Genomic DNA, 20,248 nt, shown 5'->3' on the forward strand with positions numbered 1-20,248 from the left:
GTTATCTGATGGAGCAGATGCAAAAACAAATGCAATTCCCTGTCTCATTTTGATTATTTGCAAGTAATGTAGAGTAGGGGATGATGATACATCCATCTTAGGACTTGGTTTTCCTGGTCGTTGCTTCTGATAGGCAGGATGTGCTAGTAATTATGCCCTGGGACAAAATTGTAATGGGGTTTAATTGGGAGGACATCTCCAACATTTAACATTCTTCTATCCTTGTAGAACTTAGGTACTTTTTAAAAAATGATATCCAAATATGTTAAAAGGTATACCTTTACATCTTAAATTGAAGCCCATCAGAATCACCTGAAAGGCTTGTTAAAAAACAGATTCACAGGTCCCCCCACTCCCCAGAATCAGATTTGGCGGGACTGGGCGGGGCCCCAGAATTGGCATTTCTAACAAACTCCCAGCTGAGGGTGGTACCATTGTTGCCATTCACAGATCACACTATTGGTAACACCGCATTAGAATATGTGCATGTGTATGTAAACAGCACATAAGAATGTCTGGATTTCCTCTCCTCTCCCTAACTCTCTCTCTCCTCTCCCCTTTAGTTGAATCTCTTCTTCCTTTCACTCTTTAATTAATATGGATTTGCCCCAACATCTCCATGAATGCAGAATATTTACCATTGAGCATATCTTTAACTCAAAAGACTTAATTTTAGTAAGGAAGTGAAATATAGTGGCCAGCCTTGCAGATAACTGCAGTGGGGCCTAAAAGGACCTTTTACCTAAAATGGCATCCATCTTCTTTCGTGGGGTTATTTACAGAGATGGGCAGGAGAAGGAATGTGCCTAGAGAGAGTTTCTCCTTCGTTTGTTGGTTTGTTTTTTAAACAATATATTATCACCAGAGGGTGGTGCTTGTCATTTCCTAGAATAGCGAGCCGTAGACTTGCATGATGGCATCCATTTCCTAAACCAGGTCCCATGCCTTCCCTGCCTGGCACTCCACGGCCCACCTCACAGTCTCTCTGCACACCCGTGACTCTCGTTCTCTGTGGTTTCAAGGTCTGTTTTTGATGTGACAGTTTCTGCTCTTGCACATGCATGGATGCGAGCTGTTGTGAGCTGTGATTCCTTAGGTGGCAGCAGAAGCATGCTTCATTGGGATAAATTGACAAAAAAGATATCAATTCCTTAACTCGGTGGGGAGATGGGAGGACCAGAACAGGCTAGGCTACAATTACTTTAGGAAAGTACAGCAAATGTCCTGTTGGCTGAAGGCATTCATTCTGTGTAACCCCCATTTCAAATTGTCACTTCAAAATAAATGGGGAAGGGAAATCCATATGAACTTGTAACCATTGTTTCTTAACTACCTTTCCAATAGTGTTTTTCCAAAGTCTGTGCATATATTTGGGTAAAGAGTTGTTGCCAAAGTCCTACCTATTGAGCAGGTTTTGCTCCCATCTGCTTGCCTGCCATTATTCCATTGAAGTTTGCTTTATTTACTTATTTGGTGGATGACCAGGGGTCGCAGTGAACAATACGGAAATTTAATGGGCACATTGCTTCCAGGTATATACAGACAGGCAGACAGACACACAGACACACCCACAGACAAACACAGCTGAGTCAGTGATTTGAACGTGTTTCATCACTGCTGTGAAGGTAGACTGACAGACGGCAGGAATAGCATTGCTCCTGGTGCCTCATGTACCACCACGAGCATCCAAGTGGTGACTGGAAAAGCATGACATCACCACCCGCCTAAGTACCTTAGTCGTTCATGTACTTTTCTGCCCAGACAATGTCCTCAGGCCAAACTGAGTTAGATTTCATAGACTTGCAGAACTACTGATATTTAAATACAGATTTTCATATTGTTTATAGCTTGTAAATATCCTTGTGCTGATTAATTTTCATCATCACTAAAATTGGTTCATTTTGATGAATATTTCCTCAAGAAAACAAAGTTTTCAGAGTGCCCATGAAATCTTTTATTGATCTAAAAATGAAATGATATTTGCCTGTCTTAGGGGATTTCATTATTGTTTTTGTTTTGGCACTTTAAGTAGTATATTATCTATTTGAACTATTTTGGAGTTTTTTTTTTATTTGTGCTTTCATTATTTTCTTTTCTTTAAAAAATTTTTGACCTCACTTTTTATAGACATTTATGCCAAATGTCTTACCTGTGGGATGGGAACAAATGGACAGCACAGCTGACATGCACAGCATATTACATAGCCTTCAGTTTCTGAAGGAAAACCAATTTCTGTATTCTCCAAAATTGAGCACTTTGCAGGATTTGGTTTGATTTAGTTCAGTGAGGTGAACCAGTCAAGTACTTCCAAATTTGGAGTTTTTTAAAGTATATATTAGGGAGAAAGACAGGAAAACAGTGAAATCCTATCTTTGTAACTATAAATATGACATTGTAAATATATATTGTTTTAGATATTACGTGCTTGAGTTGTGTAACACCATAAAGGCGAGAAATGTTAACCTAAATGGAGTTATTTTCTCATCATAGCATCAACGAGATCCTCGACTCAATGAAATTTTATTCCCATTTTATGATGCTAAAAGGGCAATGCAGATCATTGAGATGTATGAGCCTGATGAAGACTTGAAGAAAAAAGGTAATAAAAGTGAAAAAAAAAGAGTTTTCTTTATTTAACAAAAGCAAGAATATATGCAACACATTACAGTGGTATTCCCCCATGTTCTTTCTTATATTGTATAATGCTTGTATTACGTAATACTTACATGTAAAAATGCCAGATACTATCTCGTTTGCAAATCTTTGAAAAGAATTCAATTTCCTATAAAAATTTACACCTTCTTTTTCTCCCTCTTGTTTTGCCAAGCCTAGGACATTGAATACATTATTTGAGAAGCCTTCTCACCCTTCGTTTGACCTCTACTAGGAATCAATTTAGCAAATTGGTGGGGATTTTGAACTTTTGCCCTCTTCAATAAAACTTTAGAAACAATGTGTTGTCCATTCCAATATTTGACAAAAGAAAGGCGTGGAGAGAAAATTTCAGATTGGTTCGATAGCAGTGGGAAACCCCTGCAAATAAGGGGAGGGATGATGCTAATATAACTGGACAGGGAGCGATTGAGATAGCTGAGCTAGTGCTTCCAGCCTTGTCTCAATGGAGAGAAGGGAGATCTAGGTTCAAGTTCCGTTGGTCCCATGTGCTCATGAGTATCATGGCTACAGTTTCCTCCTCTTTAGAACAGGGATTCATTTGATTGTGTGTCTCAGTGAATGTGGCCCAAAGGTCTACATATTCTCTGGACCCACATAGAACCTGTTTATATGCATGTCTGGCCCATCATGATGCGTGACCTCATCCCTGATATTTTTTCAAGTCCACTTGAGTTTTCCCTTGGTTGTAGTCCTATATTTATACTCTCTGCTAGGGCCTCAAATACCTATATTCAGCAAGACTGCTTCATGACTTACCTCTCTTATTAATACTCTGAGAATTGTAATTTATTCTACCTTGCATTTTATTAAAGTGAAAAGGAGAGTGGCTCGATTTTACTGTGTGAAATTGAGCAAGGAACAATATTTCTGGACCATAGAAGATGGTGGCGTTCATGCAGTCATTTGACTAGTTTTTCTCCCCCCTACCTTCACTCCTTAAAGTTTGTGAAGGGTTGACTTGGTACCAAGCTCTGTGCTGGATGCTGGGAATTCAAAGCTGAATAAGGCAGTTGGGATCTGCTGAAGAAGAAAGAGCAGTTCCTCAGCAGTATGATAGATGTTGTGATAGAGGTGTGTCGCTGATTCTTTCTAAAGTCCTTTCAGGTCCTAAACATCTATGAGATTATCACATCAGAAAAGCACAGTTTCATCATTTCACTGATGATGGAAATGTTAAAATCTGTCATTATCAAGTATGGATGAGAATGTGGTACAAAAAGCATTCTGAATAAATTTCTGTTGGGGACATAAATTGGTACAAACAGCCATCTTGATGAATATTTTGGCAGTAGTACAGTGAAAATAGACCTCCCCTACGGCTCAGCCTTTCCACTTCCATGTACGGACCCTAGAGATTTTCTCTTATATTTCCCAGCTCTGACATTAGAGTGGCCCAAGTTCAGTCCCTGGATCTCTGCTCATTTACACTCACTCTTTCGAAGAGCTCAGCCACCCCAATGGCTTTAAGTTTCTTCTACACACACATGACTTTCTGATTAAACGCCCCACTCCTAAGATCTACAGGCCTGTAGTAGAACTCTCCACTTGAATGTTACATGGGCATTTCAAAGATATATATCCATCATGTTTTAGTTCTTCTCATCCACAGACCTGTTTCTTTCCCGGCCTAGAAACTGGTACTATTATTCACCCAGCTCTTCAAGCCAAAACTCTTGAAATCATCCTCAAATTGTTTTGTTCTTTCATATCACTTCTCATTTATCAGCAGAATCTGCAAGTTCTGTATGCAAAATAAATTCCAAACAAATAAGTTCTCATCATCTACACATTTACCAGACTTTCTGAGACTACATCATCTCTCCCTGGACAATGCCAGTTGACTTCTAACCAGTCTTCTCCTTTCTACTCAGTGCCCTACAATTTATGTTCCACACAGCGGCCAGAGTAAATCTTTCCAAACCAAATCTGATCATGTTATTTCACTCTTCAAAACCCTCCAAAGGCTCTTCAGCACACTTAGAATAAAATTCCAGAGTACTTAGTCCAACTGATGGAGCCTTTGGCTGTCCCTGCAACCTCATTTCAACCTCATTTCCACCAACTTTTCCCTTTGTCATACACTCCTGCAAAGGTCTTTGCACTTGCTAAACCTTCTGCCAGGTGTCCCCATGCATAAACATGACCTCCTCAGAACGGCTTTTTTTGGCCACATATCTAACACAGCATCTTGGTCATTCTTGATCACTTCCATTTCTTGGTTTCTATTTCCTTCTAGCACTTTCTTGACATTATATTATACTTTTATTTATTTGTTAATATATTTGTTCTCATGCCCATACTATAAGAGTTTTATGAAGGCGGGGTTTGTGTGTTTCTTCTATCACTGCATTTATCCCAGTGCTTTGAAGAGATCTTGCTCTTAGAATAAATATATGTGCCCAGGAGGTGGGGGCACACTTTTATGGTAGAATTTTTAATTCTAATTAGAAATAATGTATATATTCATCAACAGAGTAATGAACAATAAATTGTGGCATATTTATATGTGGACTACTATACATTATACTGTACATACTATACATTATTCAGTGAAAAATAAATGAACAAGAACTACTACATTAACTGGAAAAATCCTAAGAAAATATAAAGTAAAACTAGCAAGTTGCAAAAACCAGGGGTGGGATATCTTTCATATAAATTTTTAAATATTTAAAACTCCCTAATGTTTGGATAAATGCATTTGTAGTAAAGTTGCAAAACCACCTTGGGAATATTAAACACAAAAACTAGGGTAGTAGATGTATACATTGGAGTAGAAAGATGAAATTGAATGGAACTGAGGGGGGCCACACAGGGCACCATAAAGGCATCCATAATCATGCATTTCTTTAAAGAATTTAGATCAAATAAGATCAAATGTTAAGATCTGACAAAGCTTCTCTGTAAGCTCAAAATCAGTTTGTAACTTTCAAATGTTTAAATAAATAGGATAGGAGAAGATGCAGAAATATTGATCGCCACTCCTGTAGTTACCAGGAGTCCTGTCCCCATGTCAGAAAGGCGTGACTGAAAGGAACAGAGGCTCTTGGGTCCACATTTCAAAGACAATTGCAAACTCTTCTCAGTAGTTCCATACCCTGCCTTTGAGATAAAATGGGAAAACTAAATTGTTTAAATCCAGAGAGGCCTTCTCCAGCCTGGTGAGAACAACACTGCCTTATAGTTAAATGCCTTCCAGTTTTTTAGAGCGCCTCCTATTCATATTCTCATGTACCATTCCTGACAGTCCTGGAAAGAGGGGTAGCCAGTACTTCCCCCATTTGACAGAAGAGGAAGCCGAGACCCGGGAGCATCATGAGTGAGTGGCAGAGGCAGAAATAGACTGAGGTCCCCTTGGCCCCTGGTCACCACAGCTCCTGGAGCTGTGCCTCTGAACTCGGGGGACTGTGTGCCCTGCCACCGTGCACATAGAAGCAGGACACCACCTCTTTGTGCAATGCACTAGGTTACTTATAATGTGCAACTGTGTTATTTTGTTCAAGAACTGAATAATGAAGGTTCCTGAGAAAGAGATTGTGAGGAAGGTTTTACTCCTGTTGAGCTGCTTCACCTTCCATGAGTAATATGTGAGATGTGTGTTTGGCAAAGCCACACGTCTGTAAGATATTCTTCTCTCCCCTAGGCCTTATATCCAGTGATGGATTTTGCAGATATCTGATGTCAGATGAAAACGCCCCCGTCTTCCTAGATCGTTTAGAACTTTACCAAGAAATGGACCATCCTCTGGCTCACTACTTCATCAGTTCTTCCCACAACACCTATCTCACTGGCCGACAGTTCGGCGGGAAGTCTTCGGTAGAAATGTACAGACAGGTTCTCCTGGCTGGCTGCAGGTCAGACACTCAGGACAGCTGCATTTGTATATGACACTCTTTTACTTTTCTCTGAAACAACAGAAGAAGTACTCAAAGTGAAATGGACATTGGTCCTTCTCTTAAATGGATTATGGTGGTCATTTAACCTTGGGAAAGGGAGGACAATATCTGTTCCACAAAGTTCTAGAGTCATCCTGTGGGTCAACAGATATTTTCTACTGTAAATTTATCCCCCCAAAAATACATGTTTTAGGAAGTCATGCTGTTTCCAGTTGGTCACAGGCACTTGCAAATTTAACATTAATGTTAAAGTTCTAAAATGTCATACTCTGAGAATAAAAATTATTGAAAATTATTTTTCTTTTATAGAAATTGGCAAACGTTTGGGGCTTAAAATATGATAAAAATGCTAAAAGTGAAAAATAAGAAATTATGATTTTTTTCTTGGTTCTCAATAGCCAATATCTTATTTCCTTAACTTGCTTTTTTTTAGTATGGAAATATTTTAACAGAAATTCACAGTATCAGAGTTTCTGTCTCTGAATACTTGAGTATGAGCTGCTGAAATAATGAGAACATTTTCTCTTATAGTCAAAGCAGCAGCATCCCACCTAACAAAATTTAAACATTATTCTTTTAACATCATCTAAAATACAGCCCATATTCAAATTTCCCCAGTTGTCCCCAAATTGTCTTTTATAGTAGCTTTGTCAAAACTAGAATTTCATACAGAACCACACTGCAACCAGTTATCACTCTGAAGTGTCTTTCAATCTCAGACAGTCCTTTTTTGTTAACACCAAACTGATAAGGAGAATAATGTGATTTTAACTTGCATACTCCATGAAATAATCCTGTCAATTCATTCCATTTTCTACTTCTATAAGAAAACGAGTTATTTTGGCATCTTTTAATTTTTACACACACTGTTTTATTAGTAGGGTCCAATATTGTAATTTCACTGTGTTGCTAGATGTGTCGAACTTGACTGTTGGGATGGAAAAGGTGAAGACCAAGAACCGATAATCACTCATGGAAAAGCAATGTGTACAGATATCCTTTTTAAGGTAAGTTTTAAAATTTCCTAGCCGTAGCCTTTCCTGTTTCTTGTGGAAATAAGTAGCTTGGGAAAAAAACAACAAAATATTTGTTTTCTCAGGCATTTTACCTTCATATTCCTTTCTTCCAGTTTTGAGGAGAAACAAGAAAAATGTTTTTTCCACTTAGTGTCTCTTTCATGTTACGTTTCCTGTTTTCAAACGCTGACAGTGCTTAGAATGAGGTTTCTCTGGCAGAGTTTCCCTGGTTCTACTTAACTTAAAAAGTCTTTGATTTTATCTATTCTTCCTTTTTTTTTTTTGCTTGCTTACTTTGCATTATTCCTGAAGAACTTCAAAGTGGCATAAAAAGATAAATAGAATACAGAAAACAAAATGGACTATAAATAGTGTCTAAAAGGGTAAGAAAATAAGATAGTGAGATCAGAATTTATAAATGCTTGTCAGGAAGTTCTATAAACTAAAATCATAGCACAAATTGGGCTCCAAACTTTCTAGAATTCTGTGGAAGGAGAACAACATGATAATTTACAAGACTTGTAAAATACAGACAGAGCAGTGGATCCAAAGAAGCAGTTATTCCCAGTCCTGGCACCAGAGGGGAGATTTCCCCCCCCCCCCCCCCCGAGGATCTCATAGTGGGAAATCTACAGTTTTACAAATAGGCATCTCAAAATGGCCTTTTGGTGACCTCTATGTATGATTTGAAGATGGGTTTCTTAGAGCAAGCATGTCAAACTCATAGCCCATGGGCCACCCCACAACGAATATTTTTGCAACCCAGCCAATATAACGGTATGTAAGAAATGCTTTAATAAAAATTTCATAACTTAATTTTTATAACATAATTATTAATAATTAACATAATTATTAATAATGAACTACAACGTTCGCTAATGACTAATTACTATAATTGTGTTGCCTTCATTTCCCTTACGCACCTTAAGCGCAGGCGCACCATTTCTCTCCACTAATACTTACAGCAAATATTTTAGCAGCTGATTGCCAAGACTTGTTTGGTGTGCGCAATAGGAAATATTTCGCTTTTGGAGAATAAGAAAAATAGATTTATTTGCATTACGCTTATTAATTTGTGCAGTTATTCAGTGTCTGGTAAGTTAATGTTCAAGAAAAAATATTAATATTAATATTCTATTAATTTATGTTCTATTATTTTATGTTAACAATTACTCATTTATTTCAGCCCTTTCTATTCAGCATGTCTCTATTGAAATAAACCTATGTTTCTATGAAAATTGAAGCTTTTGGTTTTTTGTGGCTCACATAAACTTAAACCTTGTTTATTTGGCCCATCTTAGCCTTTGAGTTTGACATGCTTGTCTTAGAGTGTTCCTCACTATGTTCCAATGATATCCTGCCAAAAGACAAGTAAAACTGTAATTCTGTGGTTGGCCAATATGTCAGGTTCATGGCTCTCTGTCATTTTGTTGTAACTCAGAATAGTTATTGCAACATCTGGAGCAGTGGTTGTCAACCCTGCCTACTTGTGGAAAATTACCAGGGGTGTTTTTAAAAACAGATGCCTAGGTTCTATACTCATAACACTCCATGCATGTCATTTCTCTTAGCCAAGATGTTGGTGAGTTTTGAGCAACAATGAATTCAGCAGTATGCTCCCTGAGAAGTACCAAGAGCATATTCAAGTGGGAAGCCATGGGTCTGCACAGACACAAAGCGTTGATGACCCTTTAAGAAATAAGGACCCTAGAAAGGAAGTTTAGCCGAAAAGAAGGCCCTACCCCCTCCGCTTGGAGGTGAGCAAAGGAGAACCCATGGATAGAGCCAGGACTTTCCTCAAGGCGTAATTCTTTCGTCAGCTCAAGTGGACAGTCAAGGTCGCAGACAGTTCATCTAGGAAGAATCTTTAAGCAAAAATAACTAAAGGACCACCTTGGCCATAAGGGTACTCAATAAAATACTCCAGGATTATCCAACCTAGGGCATTTTCATTTCAAATGGACTTCCCCAGATAACTATTATATAATACTAGAGGCCCAAAGCACGAAATTCCCCCAGCTGCTGGCACCAGCTTCCCTCCAGCACCCGGGACCCGAGCTTCTCTCCTACAACTGCCGGCTGGCACCTGAGGCCCTGGTTGGCTTCCCTCCTCCAGCCGCTGGCAGGTACCCAGGACCCGGACTGCTTTCCTCCTCCAGCCACCCGCAGGCACCTAGGACCTGGGCTGGCTTCCCTCCAGCCCCGGCTTCATCAGGAAGGATGTTTGGAAGGACATCCGGAAAAACGCCCAGTCTAATTAGCATATTACCCTTTTATTATTATAGATTTTTCCAATTAACTAAATGATGGGACTTGCCCTGTGGTTAATGAAGTCGGGGATATTTAATGAATATGATGCTCTGCTTGTAGAAGCATTGGTTTGCAGCCATGCTTTCTGAAGCTAAGCAGAGAGTGAGGCAGCCGTCTGTTACCAGAGATCATGGTGGGGACATGCTCAGCTCTTTCAAAGTAGTTTCAAGTGACGAAGCCCTCAGTTCAGAGAGGGGCATCCAGAGCACCTCCCTGTTTAACCTCACATGCTGCTTAACTCCCCGCCTCCCCCTCACCAGGCTAATAGGGAACAAGGGATACTGTAAATGTCACATCAGTTCACAGGAGTCTTCATCAAATTAATGAAATGTAGCCACAGACTGATTCCCAGATGCAGAGAAAATGAATAAAGACTTCCAGCAGTTCATAGGGTGTTATCATCGCATTTCTCCTCAAGGCGAGAGGAGCAGAATAGTGGTCTGTTGTGAAAATCGCTGTGCCCAAAGCTCACCACTCCACCAGGTGACCTCGGAACCTGTCTAGGCAGATTATTGATCCAGGAACTAGCCTGCCATGTAGGTGAACTGTCTTCTGTTAATAGCACCATAGTTTTGGAGAAGGAAAAGATGGTTGTGAAAAAGATTATCACTAACCCTTAACTTCATCTGGGTCTCTCTGTGGGGAATTCAACCTGTAGAGGTACCGAGGTAAATGGGTTCTCCAGACCTGAATTGCCAGAATTGACTTTCTGAAAAGCTCAAATTAATAGTCTCTGATTGGTTTCAGGTTCCTTAACTTTTTTTGCTCTTCTCTCTCATTAACACTCTTTTATTTTCAAAGGATGTTATTCAAGCCATCAAGGAAACGGCATTTGTCACATCTGAATATCCTGTAATTCTCTCCTTTGAAAATCACTGCAGGTATAGTGATACATCCTACTCCAAATCTCTAAGGGTTGTTTCCTAATCCCCATCTCCACTCCAGCTCTACATCTTTTTAAATAATCGAATAGTTTGTTTGGTCTTATGCAACACATAATCAGTCTTTTGTGATTAAAAAAAAAAAGCTAAAACGAAAGAAAACCCCAATCTACTACTGCTCCTCACCTCCAAAAAAATAAACAAACAAAACTAAGTCATCTTAATGTGTTCTAGAGATGCTTTCTCTAAACAAAAGGGCAGATATCAGGGCACCGTGCCCAAAGTTACATTGAGTTGGAAGACTTGGCAATATATTTAAAATCAGACTTCATGAATTTGAAAGACATTTTTTTAATTCTGTTTTTCGGCTCTTAGTGCAGGGGCAGAATCTTTTTTTTTTTTTTAAGACACTGGTTACAGTTTGTGGTATATAACAGTACCTCTTAGTGAACATCAAGAGGGCAGTCATGCATTTTGTGGAGTGGAAGTTTTTAATTGCCGAGGAATGAGTGTTTCTTCTTCTTGGACAGTTAATGGATGTTTGAATTTACAAATGCCATTTCTTTCTTTTCAGCAAATATCAACAGTACAAGATGTCCAAATATTGCGAAGATCTATTTGGGGATCTCCTGTTGAAACAAGCACTTGAATCACATCCAGTATGTATTTTTAGCTAACCATATTTCTAACATGAATGAATTTGTTTTGAAATTCATTCCTAAGGGGTCAAGTAGTTCTGACGGACTAATGCTGAAGATCTTCATTTTTATTTAAATTTGTTGGTACAGAAAGCTTTCATTATGCTTTAGAGAGATGTGTAGAAAGAAACATAAACCTTGGGTTCCATTTAATTCAGATCTTGGGGATCTTTTGGTTTCTGTGATCTCGGTCCTAAAATTTCATAAAGTGCCCACTGGCCAAGGGTCTAGACCAGTGGTCGGCAAACTCATTAGTCAACAGAGCCAAATATCAACAGTACAACGATTGAAATTTCTTTTGAGAACTGAATTTTTTAAACTTAAACTATATAGGTAGGTACATTGTTATTAACTTAATTAGGGTACTCCTAAGGCTTAGGAAGAGCCACACTCAAGGGGCCAAAGAGCTGCATGTGGCTCGCAAGCCACAGTTTGCCTACCATGGGTAGACTCAGCAGTCATTCTCAACTCTAGTTTTATGTTAGGACCACCTGAGGGAACTGCTAAAAATACCTTTGCCAGGGCCCCACTCAGAGATCCTGATTTAATTGATCCAGGTCGGGCCTGAGCATGGTGGGTTTTTTTTTTTTAAAAAAAATCTCTTCAGGTGAATCAAATGTACACCCAGGATTCAGCACCCATGGGAACCTGTTGCTACAGGAAGTTCACAGATTGAAGTCATAGAAGACTGAAGTTCAAGTTCTCAACTCCAAAATAAATACTTGGACAATGTTTTATGTACTTCTTTTGCATTTTATTTTTATACCTGCTAATTTCTTCATCAAACAAAGAATTGTTAACCTGTGGACCATCCAAGGGTTTTGTAGGGTCTGTGAACTCATGATAATTGCATACAATTTTTTTAATATAAACATCCTGAGAGTTTATCACACTTTTACAAAGATCTATAACCCCCGTGGTTAAAATCCACTGTCACAGATCTTATGAGTAGCAAGACAGCTAATGCACAAAGTATAAAACGAAGCACAGTAGTAAAAGTTTGCTCCATTCTTTTTTTTCTTTTCTTATTGTTTAAAGTATTACATATGTCTTCTTTTTCCCCCATCGACCCCTCCCTGGCCACTCCCACCCCCCAGGATAAGCCCCCACCATCCCAGTATCTGTGTCCATTGGTTATGCTAATATGCATTCATACAAGTTCTTTGGTTGATCTCTTACCACCATCCCCCCCCCCCCGCCCCAACACTCCCCTGCCTTCCCTCTAAGGTTTGATGGTCTTTTTGATGCTTCTCTGTCTCTGGATCTATTTTTGTTCATCAGTTTATGTTGTTCATTATATCCCACATAATGAGTGAGATCATGTGATATTTATCTTTCTCCGACTGGATTATTTCGCTTAGCATAATGCTCTCCAGGTTCATCCATGCTGTTGCAAATGGTAAAAGTTCCTTCTTTTTTACAGCAGTGTAGTATTCCATTGTGTAGATGTGTACCACAGTTTTTTAATCCACTCATCTGCTGATGGGCACTTAGGCTGTTCCCAAATCTTAGCTATTGTAAATTGTGCTGCTCTGAACATAGGGATGCATATATCCTTTCTGATTGGTATTTCTGATTTCTTTGGATATATTCATAGAAGTGGGATTACTGGGTCAAATGCCCCACTCTTGACAAACAGCTGATGGGCCCAGACATAGTAGCATGAGGTGGCCGTAGAACATGACAATGGCTGACATGAAGGAAAGTGCTTCATGTTACCTGTGAGCAAACACATCCAGTGGTTGAACAATGAGGTTTTTTTCAGAAGCGATCTATGGGAGCAGAAAAAATATGCAGGAGACAAGGATATTGTATCCTTTGCACCCACCCCCTGATTCTCTTCAGTTTACTGAAGTCACAACTGCAGGCACCCTGTGCATGTCCACGAGCTCTGTCCTATTTCTCTGCGTACTGGCCTGCCTTTCAGCTGACTTCCAGCCTGCAGCTTTTCTCCCAGGGAGAGCTCTGGTCACGGGAGCCTGCTCTGTCCACGGGTGAAAGACAGGCCAGAAGTGCCAGAGAATTAACACCCCCACCCCATGCTCCCTCACTCTTCAGAAGGGATAACTCCGAGCACATGTTTCCCACCATTCCCCAGGGTTCCCCAGCAGGGCCGCTGTCCAGTCGCCCAGAGCGATAACTTGTCTGAGAACACACTCTTGATTGGCTGCCTGTCTCCTTTTTATCACTTTCCTACTCCTCTTGGAGTGTCCTGGGCCAGCTTCCCAAATAAACTACCGGGGCATTAATCCTAGTCTCCAACTGATTCAAGCTAAGAAATATCCCTGATTTTTTATCTCACTTTTTTGTCACCTAGGCCCTCCGTTTATTTTATTTTCCAGTTGGGCTAAGGGGCTTGCTTTGGGGGAAAGACCAGTGTGTTCTCTGTGGAGTTATATGCACATGCCTCAAAGGTGTTATGAGAAGCATAGGTAATAGAAATGGGAGTAAGACTTGCTCCCTGAACCAAAAAGCTTCCGATTGTGGGGTACGGCGGGGGTGTAGGACACAGGACACAAATGTAACAACATAAGTAAAAAGAAGGTGGCCTATGATGTGTGAAATATTTATTGGAGATTTCCAGGTTCAAGAGAGAGTGCTGTGGAGTGGACCAGTTTACAACAGGCTTCCCGAAAGCAGAATTTCAGCAAAGTTTTTCGTTTGAGGAAACACAGACATAGGAATGCATAGTGCCTTGCATATTAAGTAGTATAAAAATTAGTTTTGAAAATGAATGGATGCCTGAATGGATGGATAAGAGTGGGTGGTTAGTGGGTGGGTGGGTATATAGATGGATGGATGGGGGAATGGATGGCTAAGTTAAATGGATTAGAGGTAATAGAAGAAAGGGAACTTCCTTTGCAGACATAAATCCAAGCAAATGAAACCATAATAGAGGTCAGATTTCAGTAATTAAGACCACTCCATTCTTGTTACCCTTATGGAACCCACAAAACTATAGTTCCAAGTGTAGAGGTTGGGTCAGACTGAGCAGAGAGGCTTACTGTGCCATCCAACACTTGGAGAGACCAGGGGAGACCTTGTGGTTGGGAAAGCCAATTCTGACCTAAGCGGCCACAATGATTCTTTGCACTTTACCAGATATTTAAAAAGGGTGAAGCCTGAATTTGGGCAGGAATTCCTCCCCGGACACCACCCCAGGTCAGACCCAGCTCCATGGGGGAAGGTGGGGCAGCTCTGCATACCCTGGAGGTGATGTGGAGGTCAAGTTTGCCACAATAGTCTAAGACACAGTTGGATATGGTGGACTAACTGGGACTGGGGAAGGAAATCATAAAACTGTGCTGAGTGCCATCTAGTGGATATGAGTGGAATAATTCACAGGCCTCTGATCATTCTGGACTGGGAATGAGAATGGAGAAGCACAACCTGTCACTAATTCAGCCTTTTCTGTTTTTCTGTAGCTTGAACCAGGCAGGCCTTTGCCATCCCCCAATGACCTCAAAAGAAAAATACTCATCAAAAATAAACGGCTGAAACCTGAGGTTGAACAAAGTAAGTCAAATACATGCATCTATGATGGGTGCATACACACCTTGTGTGTTTCAACAATTCAGCTGTTTAGAATGCAATATGTTTTAAAACCATGGATTTGGGGGAGAGGGTGTAGTTGTGATGTTACATATTTTCATTTAAGTTGCCACATTTTCATTTAAGTTTAGTTTCTGCATCAGTTCGTTTCTGCAGTGGGAAAAGCATATTCATATAACAGAATTTGAAGGGATCCCAAGGAGAAATAAGAAGTGGAAGAGGCATTTTCAAATTTATTAAAATATAAGGAACTAGCATTTTGTCATTTTATATGCTCTAAACTCCTTTTGAAAAGTTTTCCTTGCACTTTGCTCATGTGATACATACATATCTAAGGATCCTAGGTAAATGTGAAAGTGTGGATGTATGTGTGTGTGTGTGTGTGTGTGTGTGTGTGTGTGTGTGTGTGTGAATGTAGAGAGGTTAAGAGAGAAATGATTTTACAAAGATATCTCCCCCTGTATTTTCCTAGAATATTATCTTTCAACAAATCTCTTAGTTCAATATATTAGTAGCATCAAATATTGTATGGTTGCATTGTGTTTTTTCCCTAGGTAGTCGAAATTAGCATTTTAATTGTATTAATTATAGTTTTCCTTTATTACAAAAGCAATGATGCTATTGGAAAGTGAAGACAACAAAAAAGTATAAGAAACTAATAAAATAACACTATATTATATATTTTATACATAGATACATATACTATAGATGCATACATACATGCATGTTTAGACATATGCATACATATTAACAAAATTAGGATCATGTGAAGTGTACTCATTTCAAAAATTATTTTTAATTCAACCAAGTATATTTACATTTAGTAGAAGGAGAAGGTAAATCTACATACTGACTTTAATTTTAATGTACTAGTATGAAACACAATGCAGAATTTATTGTGGTATATGCAATCCTTTCACCAGTCCCAAGTTGATGGATTTTTCATTACTATGAAAACAACAATGATAAACATGCCTGAATCCTCATTTTGTACATTTGTGCAGCCTTCTCCTTGGAATCAATTTGTACAGTTAGAGTCAGTTGGTCAAAGAACAGACACATTTTATACTGTGATATATCTTGTCTTTCAGAAAAGTTGTACCAAGTTATACTCTCACTATAATATGCGAGACAGCCTGTTTCCCAGCCCTATTCTTAATGCTGGCTGTTGGCCATTTTTATAGCCTGGGTACTCAACACTAGAAGACAATGATACTTCAATTTTTTATTTATGTGTCTTTGAAAACTAGCTTCTTTATCATCATTTATGATTTCTCCTTTTTCCATTTTTAAAATTATTTTGTCTTTATCTTTTTTTTTTTTTTTTTAAATATATTTTATTGATTTTTTACAGAGAGGAAGGGAGAGAGATAGAGAGTTAGAAACATCGATGAGAGAGAAACATCGATCAGCTGCCTCCTGCACATCTCCCACTGGGGATATGCCCACAACCCAGGTACATGCCCTTGACCGGAATCGAACCTGGGACCCTTCAGTCCGCAGGCCGACGCTCTATCCACTGAGCCAAACCGGTTTCGGCTATTTTGTCTTTATCTTACGGACTTACTAAGGGGTTTTTATGTGTTAGGGTAATAACCCTGGGCATAGCTGTGGCAAATACTCTTTCCTGGAGTTTGGTCATTTTCAATGTGCGTGTTTCTTTTCTGTCACTTCACCTGAATTGTCCTCCAATCACGGGCTTTTGTTATCAAGACTTAACAGGAATCCTTCACAATGACTGAGGCCCCCTCTCACGCCTCTGAAAAGTGGGCAGTTCACCCATGTTCTTCACCATGTGTGGAGAGTCTGGCTGTTGCATGTTCCTTAAGGTCATCCACCAGGACTGGGTGAGACAGAGGCCTTACGGCCATAGCCCAGAGGAGCCTAGACAATGCATTTCTTTCCCTTTTATTTCCCTTTCAGTGTGAATCTTAAATCCTAGGCTCTATAAGTGATTTAACATCCATCACCTTCTCCTTCTAGAGCAGCTCGAAGCTTTGAAAAGCATGATGGAAGCTGGAGAATCTGCTGCTCCAGTTAGCATCTTAGAGGATGATAATGAGGAAGAAATAGAAAGTGGTAAGTTGTGTGTTGTTGTTGTTTTTCATTTACATGTCACAAAAGTACTTTTTAAATTAAACATTGAATGTCTCAGTGGATTCTTTTATATAATGTGACATTTTAATTCTTAATAGTCAGGTGTATGTTCATGCACCAAACTTCATCTTTTGGTATTTTGGGGTATTTTTTCAAATAGTGTTACTTTCAGTTTTCTTGGGCACCAGATTTTAGTTACTTAGTCATCTCACTTCCTATTGTGCAATTCACTCAGCTGTTCAGCAGAAATTCACAGCCAGAGACTCTTTAAAGCCCTTGCTATCGGAGGCAGGGGTTGGAGTAAAAGGATATTTGCAGTCCTTCCTATAAACAAACACATAAACTTGTTAATGATGATAGTAATAAGGCAAGTTAAAAGGACAGGAATGTGAGCAAAGAGCCACAAGTAAATGATTGGTTTGTATGCACACACAAAATGAACTGGAAACTCAAAGCCAGTTTTAAAATTCGAATTCCTTCGAATAACCAGCTCACTGCATCTAAGTAGGTAGATAATTTTAACAAAGACAGCCTTGTTTAACATATTTGAATATTTGCTATTAGCTTCTGTTTTACTTTGGCCATATGGGAACAACCATAATGTAGTTTTAATGGGCCTCTTGAGAGGTGTGGACTGTTTAGAAAGTTATTTGTTCATTATGTAGCATGAGAACTGATTAACAAAATAATTTGGACATGCACTGTGTATCTGTTGGTTAGACAGTGCCTTGGATTTAGAGAGTGGCTTTGGGCTAAATAATTTAGAAATACTTATCCTATATCATAGAAGCCTAAGATGCTAAGTGTCCGGTCATCCGGTCATCCGCTAAACCAATTAAAGTGTAATATGCTAATGATATGCTAAGCCTGCTCAACCGCTCACTATGACGTGCACTGACTACCAGGGGGCAGATGCTCCGACTGATAGGGTTAGCTTGCTGCTGGGGTCTGGCTGATGGGGACTGAGTGAGATGGGCCGGACACGCCCTGGAGCCCTCCTGCAGTCCCTCCCTGGCTGTCCAACCTCCCGAGTCCCTCCCCGGCCCCGATTGTGCACTGGTGGGTCCCTCAGCCTGGCCTGCACCCTCTTGCAATCCGGGACCTCTCGGGGGATGTCAGAGAGCTGGTTTTGGCCCCATCCTGCTCAATGCAGGAGCTGCCCCCTGGTGATCAGTGTGCTCCCACAAGGGGAACGCCACTCAGCCAGAAACCGGGCTCATGGATGGCGAGCACAGTGGTGGTGTCGGGAGCCTCTCACACCTCCATGGGGAGTGGGCCTAAACTGTCAGTCGGACATACCCCAAGGACTCCTGGACTGCAAGAGGGTGCAGGCCGAGCTGAGGGGACCCCTCCTCTCCCCACAGCATTTACGAATTTTGTGCACCAGGCCTCTAGTATATAAAATAAACATATACTTGTTATATGTTTATATACTTGTTATGTAAACATCTGAAATACAAGAGTAGGAAAGTTTAATATTATAGGTAAAAACTTGAAAGATACAAGAATTAACTAATCTTATTCATAACCCCTTAGTACAGTGATGGCGAACCTATGTCACCTCTGACACGCGAACTCATTTTTTTGGTTGATTTTTCTTTGTTAAATGGCATTTAAATATATAAAATAAATACCAAAAATATAAATCTTTGTTTTACTATGGTTGCAAATATCAAAAAATTTCTATATGTGACACGGCACCAGAGTTAATTTAGGGTTTTTCAAAATGCTGACACGCCGAGCTCAAAAGGTTCACCATCACTGCCTTGTAAGTAAAGACTTCTAACCGTGGTCTATGTTGCACATGCAAACAGTGGGTTCAATTTCACTCCCAGAGAAAAGTCAGAATGACTTACTTTCATAAGCTTTATATGGCAGGGGAGGTCTAGAAGGCCAAAGTTACCTGATATTATTTGATCAATGCCTGCTATGGTTACCTATTACTGTGTAACACATCACCCCAAAATTTAGAGGCGTAAAACAACACTATTATCTTCTCAGTTCTGTGGGTCATCTGGGCTCAGGTTGGTAGTTCTCCCTGAGGTTTCTCATGCGGTGGCCCACAGATGACATCTGGGGCTGGATTCATCAGAAGGTTTAGTTGGGCCAGTTGTCCAAGATGGCTCACTCACATGGCTGGCAGCTGTGTCTGCTGGGAGCTCTGCTGCGCCTGCTGACCCAAGCACCCCCATGTGGCCTCTCCATGTGGTTTGGGCTTCTCACAGCACAGTGGTCCTGTGTTGTTGTTTTTTCCAAGAAGCAGAAAACAGAAGCTGCTAAACTATTTAAAAGCTACACCTGGACCTGGGATGTCATCACTTCCTCTCTATGCTATGCATCAAATCAGACTTAGCACCCACCCAGGTTCCAGGAGGTGGGTGCGCAGGAAGGTCACATTGTAGAAGAGCAGGTGGGAAGGCAGATGTTACAGTAGCTGTCTTTGGAAAATAGTCTACCATAATGTCTACTATATTATTTCACAGTTTTTGCAAATAATAAACCTAAACAAGATTTAAGAATAAAATATTGAAAGAGCTATGTTCAAAAGTTCAGTAAAATACTTGTAAAATTTGAAAAGATAACTCTTAGGTAAAAACAGTTTCTTAACTTACACTTAATAGATGCTATTCAAAAACATGAAGGCATTACTAGATACTATAATCCAGTAAAACAAACTGCAGAATAATGGAATAAACTAACGAGAGAAAAAAATAACTACCATTGTTACACCAACATTTTGACATGATTCCATAGCTGGTAAGCAGTGGGACTGAGATTCGATTCTAGAATTGCCTTATCTCCTTTTGTACCTTACAATACTGCCCTTCTAATATACAGGAATACAAAGAAAACTCAAATATGTAAAATGGTTGTTAAAAAAAGTTTTAAGGAGAAAGAATATAACTGATGAAAGTCAACGATGTGAGAACTTTTGAACACACATTAATCTAAAATGACGATCAGTGTGATTCCACTTATCACCCTTAAGGGTACTTTCCCAACTTTTATGAATATGTTAATTATTCTTATAGACAAAAATATGCCTCTAGTGGCTCCCATGTTATTTCAAAATATGCTTGAGATTTTGATTAAATTTTAACAGAAATAATCATGAGGGATAG

General features: G+C 39.7%; 1 protein-coding gene across 3 annotated transcripts in view; it reads left to right on the forward strand.

Annotated features, from left to right (window-relative positions):
• PLCB4 (phospholipase C beta 4) overlaps nt 1–20,248 on the forward strand; it is a 226,939-nt gene that overhangs the window by 154,287 nt on the left and 52,404 nt on the right. For all 3 annotated transcript variants that reach the window (XR_002829038.1, XM_023753181.1, XM_014455104.2), the window contains 7 exons: nt 2,491–2,599; nt 6,320–6,530; nt 7,486–7,579; nt 10,700–10,779; nt 11,354–11,438; nt 14,903–14,993; nt 17,013–17,108. Coding sequence is in view for 2 of the 3 variants with exons in the window: in XM_023753181.1 (XP_023608949.1) it covers nt 2,491–2,599; nt 6,320–6,530; nt 7,486–7,579; nt 10,700–10,779; nt 11,354–11,438; nt 14,903–14,993; nt 17,013–17,108 (766 nt within the window). In the remaining variant the exon portion in view is untranslated. The remainder of the gene's footprint in view (nt 1–2,490; nt 2,600–6,319; nt 6,531–7,485; nt 7,580–10,699; nt 10,780–11,353; nt 11,439–14,902; nt 14,994–17,012; nt 17,109–20,248) is intronic.

This window comes from Myotis lucifugus, unplaced genomic scaffold, assembly GCF_000147115.1.
Source record: "Myotis lucifugus unplaced genomic scaffold, Myoluc2.0 scaffold_42, whole genome shotgun sequence".
In the NCBI taxonomy this organism is placed as follows: Eukaryota; Metazoa; Chordata; class Mammalia; order Chiroptera; family Vespertilionidae; genus Myotis; species Myotis lucifugus.